Source organism: Staurois parvus, unplaced genomic scaffold (assembly GCF_062004578.1).
Source record: "Staurois parvus isolate SC_StPar_1 unplaced genomic scaffold, SC_StPar_1.0 ptg000360l, whole genome shotgun sequence".
NCBI classification, from domain to species: Eukaryota; Metazoa; Chordata; class Amphibia; order Anura; family Ranidae; genus Staurois; species Staurois parvus.
Window position 1 is genome coordinate 246902 of NW_028318156.1, and position 19698 is coordinate 266599.

Below are 19698 nucleotides of genomic sequence, written 5' to 3' on the forward strand. Positions count from 1 at the left end.
AGGAACTGGAGCAGAGGGCGAGGAAGTGGATGCAACCTGTAGCTGATCCAACCGGGAGGAGAGTTCCTGCAGACAGTGCATGATTTGTTTCAGGGCATGCTGCGGTGTCTCCGAAGAGCTCATGGCCTGAGCAAACTATCACGTCTATGATAGTGAGCTCTATCAAACCACAGCTTGGGGTTCCACAGGGCGCAGAGTCGAAGCCCCAGCCTACTTGTTCACCAGGGCCCCTGATGGTGGGGATGGACTTGGAGCAGGCTGGAACCAGGTCGCGGCCCCCAGGTACACCCAGCTGAGGTAGAAGAGACCGCTAGCGGGAGCAGGGTACAAAGGGAGTAGAGACAGGAGATCCAGTTGGCAAGCCGAGGTCAGGACAGGCGGAAAACTAGCAATGTCAGGAACGAAACCGGGGTCAGTTCACTGGTAGACAATATAGGAGGAATGTCAGGGACGAAGCGGGGGTCGGTACACAGATACGCTAAACAGATACTCAGTAGAACACAGGGGAGCTCCAACAACAAACATTGCTCAGGCAATGTGGCCCAGTCTGAGCACATTTTAAATAGACAGGCAGACAAGGAGGTGGGACAGCAAGTGTTGGAAGGGAAGGACATAAAACCCAGGGAATAGCAGATGACGCCCATAGGTGAGCACAGAACAACACACGTGAAGGAATCAAGGGCAGCATGGAGGTAAGTGTAAACACACAAGAGGCTGCAAGCTAATTTGTGACAGTCGTGACCCAAAAATAATTTAATTTCCAAAAATTATAATTTTTTTTCACAAAACAACTTGTACAGTATTCTGCAATCTATATGCACTTTTTAAACAGTAAACAAACCCCCCTTTTCATTCCCTTCTCTTTCATGGTTTTATTCAGTCCTTCCCTGTCATGCACACTTTCAGTGCCCCCCCCCCCCAATCAACATCACTTTCCTGTTTTCTTTCACTCCTTTCAAAATGCGCTCTCCATCACCCTGCCACAACCCAGGAAAAGTACCTAGCAGAGTCATTGCCTGGTGTCCAGTGGTGCTTTTCTTCCCTCCTGCCCGGCTGGCTGGAAGGAAGTGTAGTTATATGTCACTTCCTCCCAGTGGTGCCGCGGAGGAAGGAGGAATGAGTGCGAGGGCTATGGGAACGCTTTTTAAGTGCACCATGCAGCCACTTTAATGTAACCATCTGGCTGCAATAATACAAATATTTAGGCAAGCCATACTTGCGGTCCCAGCCGTCTTAACATTTATATTAGTGCAGTTTTCATTAAGCTATGTTGTGAAGGCACCGGATGTTTTAATTGGCACATTAGGGAGGCCTGGGGGACACTTGCCCCATTGCCCTTTCCGCCCCTGTTCGTGACCCATTACTTGGGAACTGCTCTAGAGGACTGCTGGAGGCCACTATGAGTTCATAAGAATGAATAGGGCCCTGACTCACATACACAGAATGAAGATGACACTATTGGGGAAATTGTGAAAAGAAAGACTGTGCTACTCTGGGCTGGACCACTTAGCTGGACCACTTAGTGCAGAGGTAAGTTTTAAACAAGGTGGGCCTATTTAAGGGGTTGTGGGCATACTATAAGAGACAACTCCTACCAAAGGTACATTTGTCCTTTAAAACCTACCCAGTAAAGATATTGCCAATTCAGTTTGGCAGTGCCAAATCATAAATTCCTTCCATAGAACTTCATTCCAGTCTTTTTTCTACAAAATAATAGATTGCAAAACATTTTGTATTTTGTAATAGGTGAGAACATATAAGGCTTTATAAAATTAATTTACTAGTACCTGATGCTCACTGATTAGTTACTGTTTTCTTTCTTTATAGGGGAGGTCACACCTGGATTGACACAAACAGAATATGCCTTGCGTCGTCACAAATTGATGGCTCTTATCCAGAAAGAATCTGAAATCCTTGGTGGAGTAACAGAGCCTGCGGTTATTGTTTTGGCAAATCCAACACTATACATGACAAGTGACATTCCATTTCCATTTCATCAGCACAATGATTTCCTCTACTTGTGTGGGTTTCTAGAGCCAGAAAGTATCCTACTTTTACAGTCTAAGCCAGGACATGCACTACCATCTCATACAGCCATACTATTTGTGCCACGCAGAGACCCTAGCCGAGAATTATGGGATGGACCTCGATCTGGAGTAGATGGAGCAGTTGCACTGACTGGTGTAGACCAGGCTTTCCCATTAGAAGACTTTAAACATGTAGCACCAAAGCTGCTTGGTATGTTGATCCTTTATCTTAAAGGAAATTTACAGTGTGCATACCAATAATTGATTTTGATGTTTTTTTCAGCTTTAATTGGGCCATCTGCAGTTTGAGGTGTTCATAGTTCTCAGTATTTGAATGAAACAATATTTTTCCTAAACTATGTAAGTCAGTATTTGTGGAAAAAAGCAAGACCTAATGAAGACATGAAGAACTCTGGAATAGGTCTAGGTAGATATGAAAATCACCATTGCATTTATTAAAATTGACTGCATAGTAACTCTCGGTAAAGTGGGAGAAGGGTAGCCCAATGCACACTGGTTGTTTAGCCCCTGTGTGTGAAACGCCAGGATTTAGCCACAGGTGGAGAACACAGGTGTACCGTTCAGTCCCACTGTCAGGAGCCTTAAGAGTCTGACAGTTGCTATGGCTGTATATTGCTGGGTTGTGCACTTAACAGTACTTCCATTTAGGGCAGGGCTCAACAAACCCCAAGCTCCGTCGCCATGGTGACTAGAAATTGCATCCTGGATTCACACACTGCCTCCCATTGATTTCAATGCAAAATTGTGTCCCATTGACTTCAATGCAAAATCGCATCCCATTGACTTCAATGCAAAATTAAGCCCCGTTGATGTTATTGCAAACACACCCCTATTGACTTCAATGCAAAATCTTGTCCCATTGACTTCAATGCAAAATCACATCCCATTGACTTCAGTGGAAAAACACCCCCTATGGACTTCAATGCAAAATCGCATCCCATTGACTTCAATGCAAAAACACCCCCTATTGACTTCAATACAAAATTGAGTCCCATTGACTTCAATGCAAAAATGCTTCCTATTAACTTCAAAGCAAAATCTCATCCTACTGACTTCAATGGAAAAACTCCCCCTATTGACTTCAATGCAAAATTGCTTCCCATTGACTTCAGTGCAAAAACACCCGCTATTTACTTCAATGCAAAGTCACGCCACATTGACTTCAATGCAAAAACGTCCTCTATTGACTTCAATACAAAATTGAGTCCCAATTGGTTCAATGCTAAAACGCTCCCTATTGACTTCAATGCAAAATCGTGTCCTACTGACTTCAATGAAAAAACACCCCCAGAGTCCCCAATCCCAAAATCGCAAATGTGTGAACCAGGGCAGCTCCATTCACACCTGTGCATTTTGGGATTGCGGCAGAATCCCTGTGATCACAAAACACAAGTTCAGATGCCTTTGTTTTCAATGACACCTAAAATGTGGTTCAGTTTTGCTGTAATTGTCATGCGGCAAATTGCATCATGTGAAGCTTGTCACCCAAAAGTTGCCTTTCCTTGGGCACTGACAATCCATGCTATGCCAAAAAATGCCTGGCTCCTAACTTTTTTAGGTGGCTCCTAGATTTAAAGCAAATTTGTCAAGCCCTGGTTTAGGGAAGTTTGTGCCCCGGGATGAATGCCCATAACACGAGAAGTCTGAATTCCAAGCATTCATCCCTGAGCAAATACTGCCCTAAATGGTAGTGCCACTGAGTGCACCGCCCAGCCTGTCCAACCACAGCAGATGTCAAACTCTTCAAGAGTTGAATAGGTTGCCAGCAGTGGGGCTGGATGGTGCACCTGTGTCTTCTGCCCATAGCTAAATGCCAGAGTCTCATGCACTGGGGCTAAACCGTTCGTGTGCTTGGGGGCCTTAGCTATGCTCTATGCATACTGGCTGACACATAGCCTGCTGATAGAAGGAGGGAACAAAAGGATGACCTCATCAGTATGTTGCTGCTTTCTCCTTGTCCTTTTCAGGCTGTGGGCAGGGAGGTGAACTTTTATGTACTTTTAATGAGCATAACAGGTCAGGTCCCATTTGTTTGATAGTGCTCTTGTGATTGTGTTTGACTGTAGAGGCTAACTAAATTTGTTTGCCACTGATAGGGGCCTTATGGGCACCCAATTAAGTGAAGGGGAAGTGTCTTTAGTGCAGTTCTGCTTAAAAACTGAAGAAGTTTTGTTTCTACTTCCTTAACCATTTGATGCCCGGCCTGTGGCCGAATGGTGTCCGTAAAAATGTATTAGCTTTCCGGGAGGCCGCCATATGGCGTCGTCCCGCATATGCGCAGTTCGCGCGCTTGCAGAGCTGCGCAGCCGCGCGATATGTCAACCGGCCATGTGCCTCGGACACGGCCGATGACAGATCTGAGTACCGGCCCCCATTGCCGGTACCATGTGACCTGCTGTGACCAATCACAGCAGGTCACATGACAGTTGTATACAATGGATGGCTTCATTCATACCATCCATTGTATACTAGTGTCTAGCTGTGAATGGTCACAGCTAATCACATGCACATGTCATGTGATTAGCTGTGGCCAAATCATAGCTAAGCACAAAAAAAAAACCCTGAATGAATCGATGTCATTCAGGTAAATGCCTTCTTATAGCAAAGTAATTCTTTGCTATAAGCAAATTGTGTAAAAAAAAAAAAAAATACTGATCACTTCCCCAAAGTAGTACAATGTTACTATGGTAACATTGTACTACTTTGGACATAGTGAAATATGAAAAAAAAATCTTAAAAAAAAGAAATAAAATGTAATTTTTATTTTTTTCATTTTCTGAAAAATTATGACAAAAAAAATACAACTTCAGAAAACTCGCCATGCCTCTTATGAAGTACGTCGGACTGTCTACTTTGCAAAAAGTGGTCATTTGGGCGATATCTGTACTATTCTGACATTCTTGGACCTCAAGAAATTAGACTGGCTGTCAGTACTTCAGGATTGATCAATATTCAGATCTATACCATAGTTTGTGAACTCTATAACCTTCCTACAAACTAAAAAATACATCCTAATTTGGGTTATTTTCACCAAAGACATGTAGTAGAATACATCTCGACCTAAATTTGTGAAGAACAATTATTTATTTCCAAACTTTTATAACTTTTTTTCAAAATGTTCGGTCTTTTTTGTTAATTTAGCAAAAAATAAAAACCCCAGCGATGATTAAATACCACCAAAAGAAAGCTCTAGTTGTGTGAATAAAATTATAAAATTTTAGTTTGGGTACAATGTTGTATGACTGCGCAATTGTCATTCAAATTGTGAGAGCGCTGAAAACTGGCCTGGGCAGGAAGGTGTAAAATTGCCCAGTATTGAATTGGTTAAAGCCCAAGGTGTATTTGAGTAGAAATTAATTTAAGCTCCACTAAGCCAAGTGGCTATTGAACCAGAGATCAGAGATGATCATTTGGAGAGGGGAATGATCTGGCCATGGTACTGTTATGACCTTAGATGTGGAAACAGTTGGGACCAGAGGGGAGAGAGTGAATAGGTGAATATGAAGGTGAATATAGTTAAATCCTTAGTGGCAAGGTTGCATTCCCTCCAGACATCTATTAGATACAGTTGATGAAGCATTTGTTCTATTTCTAACTCTGTTAAAGAGGGTTATTCAAGACAGATTTGATCAAATACATTTTGTCAAGGTTTTGGTCCAGGGGTAACTTTGTATTTCCGCCAAAGATTACATGACCCATATTGATGAGGCATTAAGGAACACAGCATATTGTGGTAACACTCAGCTTGACCTGCAACATAAGTATAATAGGATATCAACGTGATTGCGTGCTCAATAATTTTCCCAGCTACTCTGTCTTACTTGTTCCTAAAGAAATGTGTCATGAAGGAGATTCTTATGGATAAACAAGTAGCCACTCATCTCTTCTCGGATCCATTAACTAAGAAAATTGTAGCGTATTTATTATTCAGTTATATGGAAGCTTAGGTCTAAGGGAAGTTTTCTTACTTAACAAAACATAATTGATTTAAGTAGGTTCTGATTGCGGGTTGTGCTCATAGCTATGGACAGGTGAAGATGTGTATGGTGAGGATCAAACCCCATGGGACAGATGAACGATGGGGAAGGGGGACACTCGCAGTGGAAGGGGAATGGATAAAAAAGGGTATAGGACAAGGGGAAAAGGTTTGCTTTTCAAATGGTCCTGACACCATAGGTGTGAAATTGTTTATCTCCTTGATGAGAACAAGATTGCATAAAGAAGTACTTGGTTTCACTCTAGCTCATGTCAATTGCTGAGCCTTACTAAATTGGAGGAGAGAAGTAAATTGGATGGGAGAGTGCAAAACTGCGAGAATCCACAAGTTTCATTTTAGTATGAGAATGACTAGCACACGGGTCAAACTAAGTGACTTAGGGGGATAGAAAACTATCTGTAATTTTCCGGAATTGTGAGGAGCCTCCCTGAACAATCATTATACAAAGGTGAGGAGCCTCCTTGAACAATCATTATACAAATGTATACAACATAGGATGAACCCAATCAAATGAAAAAAAATCTGCTTCTTGATTACCATAATGTGAGAGCCCATCACTTGCATTGTCTTATACAGTGGGGCAAAAAAGTATTTAGTCAGCCACCAATTGTGCAAGTTCTCCCACTTAAAAAGATGAGAGAGGCCTGTAATTGGCATCATAGGTAGACCTCAACTATGAGAGACAAAATGAGAAAAAAAATCCAGACAATCACATTGGCTGCTTTGGAAAGAATTTATTTGCAAATTATGGTGGAAAATAAGTATTTGGTCACCTACAAACAAGCAAGATTTCTGGCTCTCACAGACCTGTACCTTCTTCTTTAAGAGGCTACTCTGTCCTGCACTCATTACCTGTATCAATGGCACCTGTTTGAGCTTGTTATCAGTATAAAAGACACCTGTCCACAACCTCAAACAGTCACACTCCAAACTCCACTATGGTGAAGACCGAAGAGCTGTCGAAGGACACCAGAAACAAAATTGTAGACCTGCACCAGGCTGGGAAGACTGAATCTGCAATAGGCAAGCAGCTTGGTGTGAACAAATCAACTGTGGGAGCAATAATTAGAAAATGGAAGACATACAAGACCACTGATAATCTCCGTCGATCTGGGGCTCCACGCAAGATCTCACCCCGTGGGGTCAAAATGATCACACGAACGGTGAGCAAAAATCCCAGGACCACACGGGGGGACCTAGTGAATGACCTGCAGAGAGCTGGGACCAAGGTAACAAAGGCTACCATCAGTAACACACTACGCCGCCAGGGACTCAGATCCTGCAGTGCCAGCCGTGTCCCCCTGCTTAAGCCAGTACATGTCCGGGCCCGTCTGAAGTTTGCTAGAGAGTATTTGGATGATCCAGAATATGTCATATGGTCAGATGAAACCAAAATAGAACTGTTTGGTAGAAACACAACTCGTCATGTTTGGAGGAGAGAGAATGCTGAGTTGCATCCAAAGAACACCATACCTACTGTGAAGCATGGGGGTAGCAACATCATGCTTTGGGGCTGTTTCTCCGCAAAGGGACCAGGACAACTGATCCATGTACAGGACAGAATGAATGGGGCCATGTATTGTGAGATTTTGAGTGCAAACCTCCTTCCATCAGCAAGGGCATTGAAGATGAAACGTGGCTGGGTCTTCCAACATGACAATGATCCCAAACATACCGCCCGGGCAACGAAGGAGTGGCTTCGTAAGAAGCATTTCAAGGTCCTGGAGTGGCCTAGCCAGTCTCCAGATCTCAACCCCATAGAAAACCTTTGGAGGGAGTTGAAAGTCTGTGTTGCCCAGCGACAGCCCCAAAACATCATTGCTCTAGAGGAGATCTGCATGGAGGAATGGGCCAACATACCAGAAACAGTGTGTGGCAACCTTGTGAAGACTTACAGGAAACGTTTGACCTCTGCCAACAAAGGATATATAACAAAGTTTTGAGATGAACTTTTGATATTGACCAAATACTTATTTTCCACCATAATGTGCAAATAAATTCTTTCCAAATCAGCCAATGTGATTGTCTGGATTTTTTTTCTCATTTTGTCTCTCATAGTTGAGGTCTACCTATGATGCCATTTACAGGCCTCTCTCATCTTTTTAAGTGGGAAAACTTGCACAATTGGTGGCTGACTAAATACTTTTTTGCCCCACTGTATATATATGGAGCATCTGTGGATAAAGCAGGGCAAGTGAAGTTCTATAGTGTGATATCAGCCTCTCCATCCAGCTTGCAAAGAAAAAATGATCCTTCTTATGGCAGTTCTGCCCTTTGCGGGTCTGAAGATATTTAGTGGCTTTCGCTTGGGGCCAGAGAGGTATCCCCATTGTTATTTAGGCCATATCAATGCTGTTGCTGCTGCACCCTTTCCAGAGTGTATCTAAAAAGAAATATAAATAGGGAAAGTCTAGTGCTATTAACAAGTGAATGTGAGAGTTTAGAGGGTATGGCAATCTGGGCTCAAGGTTGACACACATTTTCTTGAAGTTCTTGCAGGGTTGAGGAAGGCCCAAGTTCCTGTCCAAGTGCAGATCAATGGAAGTCTACTGATGTACAGCTGAAATTGAGCAAGGGTCAGATGGTTGGCATTACATGAAATGTAAACACCACCATTCAGGGATTGGGAGGTGCACTTCTTGGTAAAATTTTCCTGAGTCACAACCACATAGGCCAAGGCATTGGCAGCCTTCCTGTGCCGATGTTGGGCTTTGAGGGTCTTTGGATATGAGACTCTAACAGGTATGGCATATGCATAGTTACATTGGTCCAAGCTTGACCAATGTGAGTATGTAAAAATATAAATTCCTGCAATTCTTCTTTAACAAATACAGGTGCAAAAGCTTCATCTATTCTCTGAGAAATATAGAATTTTAAACAAGCTGTGCCTAGACTGAGAGAAGGAAACTGAGAGCTAAGGTGAGCAGCAGCAGCAGGTTTGTGAGACAACAAGTGTTAACACAGGTAATTACACTAAACATTGGGATTTATATGATACTGTCATCTCTGGGATAGTATTTCAGCCCAAAAACTAGAGACTTTTATGCCCGAACATAATTATTTCTGGTCTTCTGCAGAGAGACACATGAAGACTTTGTCAGGAGGAGAACTATAATCTCTGTGAGAGATAATAGGTGTGTGTGTTATACTTACCCGTTGCCATTACTATAGTATTCATTTACTTAGCTAGGAAAAATAGATGTAATGCTGTGTCTGCTCCAAGGCCTATTCAAACATTTCTGTTTTAGTTCATTGTGTTAATGCTCACGCTTTACCCAAGTTGTTAAGAAATCCCATTCATTTTGAATAGGTGAATGGACACTGGCCGACCAATCAGAGAAGAGGTCTTCCCCTATATAACCACTCCTATACAGAAAGTACCTCAGTTTTTTTGCCAATGTCTGTAAGGTGTATGATCACTGAAAGTGTTGCTGTGCTTTTGGAACATACCTGAGAGTCCAGAACGGTTCCATTAGAGAATCAGGGACTTTCATCTGATCCATTTGGAAGGCTATGAGCTAAAATGGATGGTACCCAAGCCTCGCTGGATAAAGAGAAGAATCCTCAAGGTTGCAGCCTTACAGCGCTGGATTCCGCGCAGACAGAACCCTGTGCAGTTTTAAATCTGACCAAGGTGCTTCCAGTGTGGTGCTATATGGGTCCAAGGCGGCAGCCCCTCAGCATGGGGATTCAGTCCTTGAGGGTCTGTATGACAATGCCCACCGTGATGGGTGAAGGTTGGTGCCTGGCGGAAGTCGGGGACCTGCAGCAGGACTGGTAAGATACCTACTTTTTTTCTCTCTTTGTAAAGTAAAGAGAAACAAAGCTCTAAATTGGAGGGAAAAGGAGAGATGTTGTGACTGTGAGTTTCTACCGGGGGGATTGCTCACAGCTGTTTCCAATATGTGCTTGCTCTTTTTGTTATCGGCCACTAGAGGGAGTGCGGCCAGAAATGGAAGTTGGACATCTTTTGTTTATCTGGAGGCCAGGACATGCGTGGCTGCTGCTGCTGAGAAATCTCCTGTGGCTGGGATACAGAGCAGGCTATTCAGTAGGGGGCATGTGAGTACTCCCTTGAGGGGGAAGCGTGGACCATGAGGCAGCATTTGCATTGAGTATTTTTTTCAGCACACTACGTACGTACCTGTATCACTGCGATCTGTGTTACTAGTGGAAGTGCACAGGTTTGCACTATCTGAAGTAATGTCTTCCAGAAAACTTAGCAGGGGAGTTGCAGCAGGAAAGGGCACTAAGGTACCACCACCAGGTCCTGAGGAACCTAGCCGAAGGTCCGCTGTAGTATCCTCTCCTGACAAGCCAGAAGCGACTGTGCAGTCTGAGCCGCTACGTATATCTGGCATTGTGGCTACTACTGTGACTTCTGCCTCAGCATATGTAACCAAGCATGATCTTGCTTCAGCTTTAGCGGGTTTAGAAGATAAGATTGCTGCAATGATTGCATCAGTTTCTCAAGGGTCTAAGAAGCGGGATAGATCCCCATCACTATAACCACCAATCCTGGAGCAGGAATGGGTGGAGCCTGAGGATAAGGAAGAGCTGGAGGAAGGTCAGGTAGTAGAATTTCTGTCTGAGGAGTCACGGCCTTAGGAGAAACAGTAGGTCGTTGCCTCCCAGTCTCAGAGATTTTTAGTCCAAAACCGCACTGATATGTTATGGTTTGGGTTCAGGATACCTCCGATAGAAACCTCTGAGGTTACTTATTCTTCCCTGGGTTCTTTGAAGCCTTCACAGAGTACTCAGGCCTTTCCGGTGCATCCTCTTCTGAAGCAAATTATGTATGCTGACTGGGATCACCCAGACAGGGTTTTTGTTCCACCAAAGAGGTTTTCTGTTTTGTACCCCATGGAACAAAAGTTTAAGAAATGGTGGTTGCCTGTAGTGGATGCAGCTGTTTCATCCCTGAATAAATATTTAACATGTCCTGTGGATAATATTCAGGTTTTCAAGGACCCAGCAGATAAGCTGGAGTCTCTAGTTAAGGCTTTCTTCTCCCTGGCAGGTTCTGCCACACAGCCAGCTTGGCAGCTATTGGCATTTGCCAGAGTCTTTCTGACCGTGTCAAGCGACAGATTGGAAGACCATCAGTGCAGGGGGAATGCTCGGCCGAGGATTTGGAGGATGTTATGCATGCTTTGTGTTTTGCGGTTGATCCTCTTAAGGATTCAATTCAGCAAATTTCTCGCCTGACCCTCTTATCAGTGCACATGCGCAGGGTTTTGTGGCTGGTCAGCAGAACTGCCATGCAAAAAGTTGTTGGCAGGTTTTCCCTTTCATGGGGAACGGCTGTATGGGGAAGATTTGGAAAAATATATCCAAAAGATTTAATGGGGTAAAAGTACTCTTCTACCCTGTAAGAGGAAATCAAAACGTTCTTCTTTTAGGGTGTCATGGGCTTTGGTTGCTGAGCCCTCATCTGCCAGGCAATCGTTTCGCCACAAACAGGTCTCAGCCTCCAGGGGTAGATCTCAGAATCAAAACCCAAAGAGGCCCTAGGTGCAAAAGTTGTCAGATCCAAAGTCCGCCTCCTTATGAAGGGGCACCCCCAATTGTTTGGGTGGGGGGGAAGGCTTTTGAGTTTTGTGGCCGCATGGAGGACTGTAATCCAAGACAAATGGGTAATTTCCACGATTTGTCTGTGGTAAAGACTAGAATTTGGGGTATTTTCCTCTCCCTGGTTTCTAAGATCAAATGTACCAATGAATCTAGAGAAAATAAGAGCTTTATTTTAAGCACTCATTTGCCTATTGGCTCAAGGAGTAATCACAGATGTTCCAGTGGACGAAAGGTTTCAGGGGTTTTAGTCAAACCTGTTTACAGTCCCAAAACCAAATGGGGATGTAAGGCCTATTTTGGACCTCAAGGGGCTAAATCAGTTCCTAAATGTCCGATCCTTTCATATGGAATTGGTTCAGTCAGTAGTCCCTATAGGAGAGAGATTTTTTTGGCGCCCATCTCCATCAAGGGCACATGCCTGCATGTACCGATATTCATTCCTCACTAAAGATTTCTGCAGTTTGCAGTAGGGGCTCAGCATATCCAGTTCATAGCACTACCATTTGGGCTCTCCACTGCTCCCACAGCTTTCACGAAAATTCTTGCTTCAGTGTTGGGGCTACTCAGAACTCGGGGAGTATCAGTCACAGGTTATCTAGATGATCTCTTGCTCAGAAATCGGTCAGTGCCAGATCTGAAGCAGGATGTGGTCCTTATGCAGATCATGGAACAGCTGGGCTGGGTGCTCAACCTCAAGGAGTATTTGGGAATGGTCCTAGACACGGTTCAGGCAAAGGTATTACTGCCTCCAGGGAAACGTTGCACCCTGAGGAACGAGGTTTGCAGTTTGAAGGCCAAGAGGTATCCTTAAAATCCTTAAATTCGCCTTTATATGAGGGGTCTGGGGAAGATGGTGTCCTCATTCGAAGCTTTTCCCTATGCTCAATTCCACTCCAGACTACTGCAAATGTACATTCTGTCTCTTTGGAACAAAATAATTCCAGCCATGAATTACTGCATATCTCTGTCTCCAGAGGTGCAGCAGAGCCTGAATTGGTGGTTGATAAGTCACAATTCGGAGGAGGGAAGATCCTTTCGGCCAGTGGAGTGGAAGTTGTTAACCACCAATGCAAGCCTTTCAGGTTGGGGGGCCATTCTGGAGGAAGCCACAGTTCAGGGAACAAGACTTCCATGGGAAAGGGTTCTTCCCATCAATGTCCTGGAACTTCAAGCAGTTAGGCTGGCTCTGAGATATTGGACATCCAGGCTTCAGAGTTGGCCTGTAAGGATTAAGTCTAACAATACCGCAGCAGTCGCATACATAAACCACCAGAGCGGTACCAGGAGTCGAGGAGCTCAGAAGGAGATGAACTACATTCTGACCTGGGCAGAGAGATGTGTTCCAAGTCTGTCAGTAGTGTTTATGCCAGGTGTGGAAAATTGGCAGGCGGATTATCTCAGTCACCGCCAGTTGATTCCAGGGGAATGGGCTTTGTATTCCAATATTTTCAAGGAAATCTGCCAGCCATGGGCTTGCCCGGATGTACTGTAGATCTTTTGGCATCCAGGTTCAACAACAAGGTTGGTCTTTTTGTGTCTAGGGTAAGGGACCCTTGCGTGGCAGAGGTAGATGCCTTAGTGATTCCTTGGAACCAGTTCTCACTGATTTATGTCTTTCCTCCATTCCAGCTGCTGCCGCGTCTTGTACGCAGGATTCAGGAGGAGTCTATTCAGGTGATACTGATTGCTCCGGCCTGGCCCAGAAGGATCTGGTACGCAAACATAGTGAAGATGGCAGTAGACGGGCTGTGGGCCCTGCCGTATCGGCCAGACCTGTTGTCTCGAGGTCCTATATTGCATCCAGCTTTATGGTCGCTAAATTTGACGGTGTGGCTATTGAAACCTAGATCCTGAAGGATAGGGGGTGTCGGATTGTGTTATCCCCATCATGTTGGGTGCTAGAAAGGAAGTTTCTAGGAACATTTATTGCAGAACCGGGAAGGCTTACATTACCTGGTGTGAGGTTCACAAATGGCACCCACTAAAGTATGTGAATGACAGGATTCTGTCATTTCTTCAAATAGGGTTGCAGAACAATTTGGCTGCTGGTACCAATAGAGCCAGGTTTCAGCATTAAATATTTTTTTACCACAGGTCCATTGCGTCTCACTCTTTGGTCTGCACATTTTTACAAGGAGTGATGTGTATGGCTACTCCTGTCAGGTTGCTTTTGTGTCCTTGGGACCTGAACTTGGTTTTGGAGGTTTTGCAAAAGCCACCATTTAAATCTATTGGAGAGATTTCACTGGTCCTGTTGACTTGTAAGGTGTTGTTTCCAGTGGCAATCACTTCTGCGAGAAGGGTGTCGAAACTGGCAGCTCTGTCTTGCACAGAACCATTTCTGGTTTTGCATCACGATGGGGTGGTGTTGCGACCTCACTCATGCTTTTTACTGAAGGTGATTTCTGGTTTTCATTTCAATCAGGACATAGTTCTGCCTTTATTCTTTTCGAGGCCTCAGTCAGCAAGAGAAATACCTCTGCATATCTTGTGGTCCGTGCTGTAAGGGTCTTCTTGAAGGTAACAGCATAGGTCAGGGGGTCAGATGATCTATTTGTGCTGCCAGAGGGGCCTAGGAAGGGGCAGGCGGCATCCAAGGCAACTATTTCTCATTGCATCCACCAATTGATCATTCAAGCCTGTGGTTTGAAAGGTAAAGACCCACCCTTTCGGGTGAATGCACACTCCACTAGGAGTGTGGCGGCATTTTGGGCAATCCGCCATCAGGCATCAGTGGCTCAGGTTTGCAAGGCGGCTACATGGTCTTTGGTTCATACATTCACAAGATTCTACCAGGTGGATGTCAGAGCCGCAGAGGATTTGGCCACAGTGTTTTACGGATGGCTGAGTAGGTCCTGAGGGATTATTGATGGTGGCTATAATAGTGTCACCCTCCCCTCAAATTTCTTATTGCTTTGGGACATCCCGCATAGTCATGAATAGCGTGCTCCGTGTCCATTGATGCACAATAAAGAAAATTGGATTTTTTTCTACATACTTACCTGTAAAATCCATTTCTTGGAGTACATCACGGGACACAGAGGTCCCACCACTCTTTCCGGAATGTCATTGTTTACTACAAAAACTGAGGTACTTCCTGTATAGGAGGGGTTATATAGGGGAGGACCTCCTCTCTGATTGGTCGACCAGTGTCCATTCAGCTATAGGTGGCCTATAACCACGTAGTCATGAATAGCCTGCTCTGTTTCCCATGATATACTCCAAGAAATGAATTTTACAGGTAATTATGTCAAAAAAATCCACTTTTTTTCCTGACACTGCGAAACACAAACCACAATGCATGGTAGCACATTACCATACATTGCAGTGCACTTTTGGGGTGCTGTTTAAAAGGGAATATCGCATGGTGCATTGTCAAGTGTTGTAGTAATTCAGGTGTAAGGGGGTCCTAAGACATTATGGTCACTCCTTTTCTAAATGTTGTCTTTTTTTTTTTCAGATGAACGAGTGACGCTGTGGTACGACTTTGTTAGATTATCTAATTCATCCTCATATTCAAGCTTTCTGCAACCATTAATAGCATCCAAGGCAAAGTGCAGGAATAAAATTAAGTCCCCACAACGTCTCATTCAGCAACTGCGGTTAGTTAAGTCTCAAGCTGAAGTGGAACTTATGAAGAAATTAGGCCACATCACATCACAAGTAAGGAACCCTAATTACATTTGTGATAGTTGGCTTGTTTGTAACCATTCTAGTAGCAGCATGCATAGTTATCTGCACTTCCTGGCCTGTCCCAGGTCATGCATCAAGCTCTGAAGATATGTGAGGTACAAATAAGATGCTGTAATGCAGGCAGAGAATACAGTCTCCACACTCAGCCTTCACAGAGCTGGAACAGTGATAGTAATCACATCACTGCAGCAAAACAATGTGTATAAAATATTTTTAGGTTTTTTTTTTACTTACTTTAAAATGTTAGGGTATGTAACAATTTATAGATTAACCCCAAAGTCCAACTCCACCCAAAACAAAACTGGAGAAGGACCACGTTGAGATTTTTGTTCTGTGTCTGCTTTAGCAAAAATTATGTAATTTCCTGCAATAGGGAAAGGCTCATAAGGGATAGGAAGTGATGGAAAATCTATCCAATTGGGACAAATAAGCAATACAAGCACTTTTCGTAATAGTATGGAGAAAGAGTTAGAATCGCTGTCATGTGTTTATTGCTGTTATTATTTATTGCTGTCTTTCTTTCCCTTGGACACCTGTTACCCTGTTTCCTTTTCTTGTTGTCACACAGGTAGGAAGTGAGGAGAAACTTCCCTGCTAGGGTCACAGATAGCAATAGAAGGTATTCAATACTAAAATAAAAGTTTTGGCTGGAGTTAGACTTTTTGAAAGAACCTGTGAATTAAATAAAAGTTTAAAACTTCTGCTCACATTTAAAAGTGAACCTAAACCTACAAATGTAATTTTCTAATTGTACATCACAGGACATAGTAGAGTTAATTCTTAGACCACTGTGTTATGCTCCACCTCTGGGTGATTGGACACTGGCAAATAGCAAAGCTTAACTCAGCCCTGCATAACCCCACCACTTCCAGCTTTGCCTCAGTTTGTTCTTAGTGTCTGTAGGTGCTTGACCAATCTTTCTGCTGAGAGCCTTTCCACTAAAATGCACAGAAATATACTACCTGCTGTGTCTGGCTGCTGACCGTCAGTGTTCTAAAGCTGCAATAGTTCCCTGAATTTTCTTGAGTCGCAACCACATAGGCCAAGGCATTGGAAACCTTCTGGTGCCAAAGTTGAGCTTTGAGGGTCTTTGGATATGAGACCCAAGTTCATAAGAATTTCTTCTCCCTCCTGGAACATGGTAAAAGAATGCAATCTATTTCTTTACAAGAGGTAGAGGTGAAACATACCTGATTCTCTGTTTCCTAGCAAACTTTCTGTGGCCCCTACAATATTCTTTCTTAAAGTTTTGTGGTCCATCCTACTTTATGGTCACTGGCTTTAATGACCTGGCTAAGGTCCTAAGAGACGGGAGTCAATCCAAGGCAGTTATTTCAACGCTTCAGAAATCCAGGAACTTCACCTCTTGTAAGATCTACCATCGCACACGGAAGATGTATTTTTTAGTGAAGAATGCGTACTTCCCACTGAAGGCATATTTCTCAGTGAAGAAATTCCTTCCCTGGAAATGCTCTGTGGGACATATCTTGACCTTTCTCAAGTCGAGCCTGGATCAACCTTTGGTCTTAAGTACCATCAATATTCAAATCTTGGCTTTAGTGGTTCTTTCTTCAAATACCACTTCTTAGTGAAAGCTTTTGTTCAGGGTGTAGCTCACAAAGTCCCTGCTGTGCATCTGCTTGTGACCTCTGGGACTTCAGCCTGGTTCTGTCAGTTCTTCAGACACAGCTTTTAGAATCTATCAGAGATATTCCCTTATCTACTCTCACTCACAAGGTAGTTTTTCTAACTGCCATCACTCTGCAAGGCAAGTTTCTGCATTGGCTGCTTTGTCTTGCAAAGAACCCTTTGTGCTGTTCAGAGACAAGGTTGTCTTGAGGCTTAAGGCTGCTTTTTCCCCCAAGGTAGTTTCTTCCTTTCACCTTAACTAGGATATTGTTCTCCCATCCTTCTGTCCTGTTCCATCTTATACAAGGGAAATTTCACTCTTGATATTTTACTTCTCAACTACAGCTTCAACCAAATGACTGACTCTCTTTTCCTCAGGGTATCCTTAAGGGATGACCTTCTTCTCATTCCTCCACCTCTAGGTGCATTAGACAGCTAATTATTCAAGTCCATAGGCTTAAAGTGATTGTAAAGCTTTGTTTTTTTTATTTTATTAAAATAACAAACATGCTATACTTACCTGCTCTGTGCAATGGTTTTGCATAGAGCAGCCATGATTCTCCTCTTCTCGGGTTCCCCACCAGTGTTCCTGACTCCACTCCCTGTCGAGTGCCCTCAGAGTGTTTTGGCGGTTTTGCTACTGCACTTATTCCCTTGGTTCTATCTAAGAATATAAATGTAATAAGTGATTACAACCTTTTGTCTATACATGAATTTAGCCAATCCTGATGTGGCCAATACCAAATGATAACAACTGTGCCAAAAATAAAGATCTAATTTATTTACACAGAAAAAAAGCTGGCTATTAATCAAATATAACAAAATGTAATGTAGCCGGTATAACTTTAAAAGTAGTAATATTACAATGTAAATACAGAATGTTACCAATACAAAGAGATGACTACAGGAAAGAAAGTTACAGAAAAGAAACATAGAATAATATGTTGCGCAGACATCCTGATGACTGGGCTTCAAAGAGAAAAAAGGGCAGAAATTGAGCAATAGCTTACTTTTATACCTCTCCCCCTCCATTCCAGGTAAAGGCACACCTTCAATAAGTTCCAGTTCTTTGCCATTTCTGTTCAAAGGGGACCTCTGTGACTTGTGAAAGATATTGGCCAACTGTAGCTCATCAGATGGAATTTATGACTGAAGCCAGTTCCCGCAGGAGGATCTATGACAATACTCCCTAGGAGGTGTTAGAAATTATGACTCCACGGCTTATTCAGCCAAGTGGCCATACTGCCATAAACCCCTACAGGAAAGGGGGGGGGGTGTTGAGGTGATTAAAAATAAGTTGCATGAACTGAGACTTAAACCCCTATCAGAAGTTCACAATAATGTTAAAAATTATTATAGGCCCAAAATAGCCATTACAAGAGCAAGCTCGTGCATGCTTGCTCCCAAGCCCTGCTCTGTGTGTCCATAAAACACACAGAGCAGGGCTTGGCTCCTCCCCTCTTGAGTGGCTCTGGTTGACAGCAGTGGGAGCCAATCTCAGTCCTCAATAAATACCTTACAATTCCTATTGACCTTGTTTCCTTTAATGATTTTGTTGATAGGCATTTTGAAGCCCTCACAAAGGCCGCAGTTGCACTTGCAGTTCCAGCCCTACAGTCCGAAAATGTTTCTATGTCTATTTGCCACTGGGAGAAAGGTATGTTGGCATTTCTTCTACTTGCCAACATCAAGCATGTACATCCCAGATTTGCAGGACCGCCACCTGATTGCCTGTTCACACCTTCTCCAGGTGGATGTCCAGACCTTGGCTGATGTGAGCTTTGGATACAAGGTGCTTCAAGCTGTATCTAAGTGTTTTTCAGGTTGCTGAGCCCCTTTTTATTGTGGGGCTGTTGGCAGTTCTGTTACTACGTTGTTGTCCCCACCTCAGTTTATTGCTTAGGTTAGTCCCGTTTTCTGGTCTGTGTTGACAAGCTCTGTGTCCTGCACTGTATGATAAAGATAAAGGACTTTTGACATACCTGTAAATTCCTTATCCTGGAGTACAGTATAGGACACTGGACCCTCCCCTGTGTTTCCTGTAGTCACTCCTTATTGTTTGTTTAAAAAACCTGGACAGGTTACATAGTTAGTCTGGCTGAAAAAAAAACAAAAGTCCATCCAGTTCAATCATTAAAAAAAAAAGATATTATCCTATACCCACAGTTGATCCAGAGGAAGGCAAAAAAAACCCAGCAAAGCATGATCCAATTTGCTCCTGCTGGGAAAAAAATTCCTTCCTGATCCCCCCGAGAGGCAATCTGATATTCCCTGGATCAACTTTACCTATAAATGTTAGTATCCAGATATATTCTGTGTATCCAAGAAACAATCCTAGCCTTTTTTGAAGCAATTCACTGAGCTGGCCAGAACCAACTCTTGAGGGAGTCTATTCCACATTTTCACAGCTCTCACTGTGAAGAAACCATTCCATGTTTGGAGATTAAATCTCTTTTCCTCCAGACGTAAAGCGGGCCCCCTTGTCTGTGATGACCTCAGGGTGAATAGCTCTACACCAAGTTCACTATATGAACCACTGATGTATTTATACATGTTGATCATATCCTCCCTTAATTTCTTCTCAAGAGAGAATACATTCAGTTCCTCTAATCTTTCCTCATAGCTGAGCTCCTCCATGCCTCGTATCAGTTTGGTTGCCCTTTTCTGTACTTTCACAAGTTCCCCAATGTTCTTTTTGTGAATTGGTGCCCAAAACTGAACTGCATGTTCCAGATGAGGTCTTACTAATTTGTACAG

General features: G+C 43.4%; 1 protein-coding gene across 8 annotated transcripts in view; it reads left to right on the forward strand.

Annotated features, from left to right (window-relative positions):
• XPNPEP3 (X-prolyl aminopeptidase 3) overlaps positions 1–19698 on the forward strand; it is a 151974-nt gene that overhangs the window by 30706 nt on the left and 101570 nt on the right. For 7 of the 8 annotated variants that reach the window (XM_089684854.1, XM_089684857.1, XM_089684855.1 and 4 more), the window contains exons 3-4: positions 1828–2238; positions 15080–15282. In XM_089684854.1, the coding sequence (XP_089540980.1) occupies positions 1828–2238; positions 15080–15282 (614 nt within the window). The remainder of the gene's footprint in view (positions 1–1827; positions 2239–15079; positions 15283–19698) is intronic. The other variant, XM_089684860.1, reaches the window with a different exon arrangement.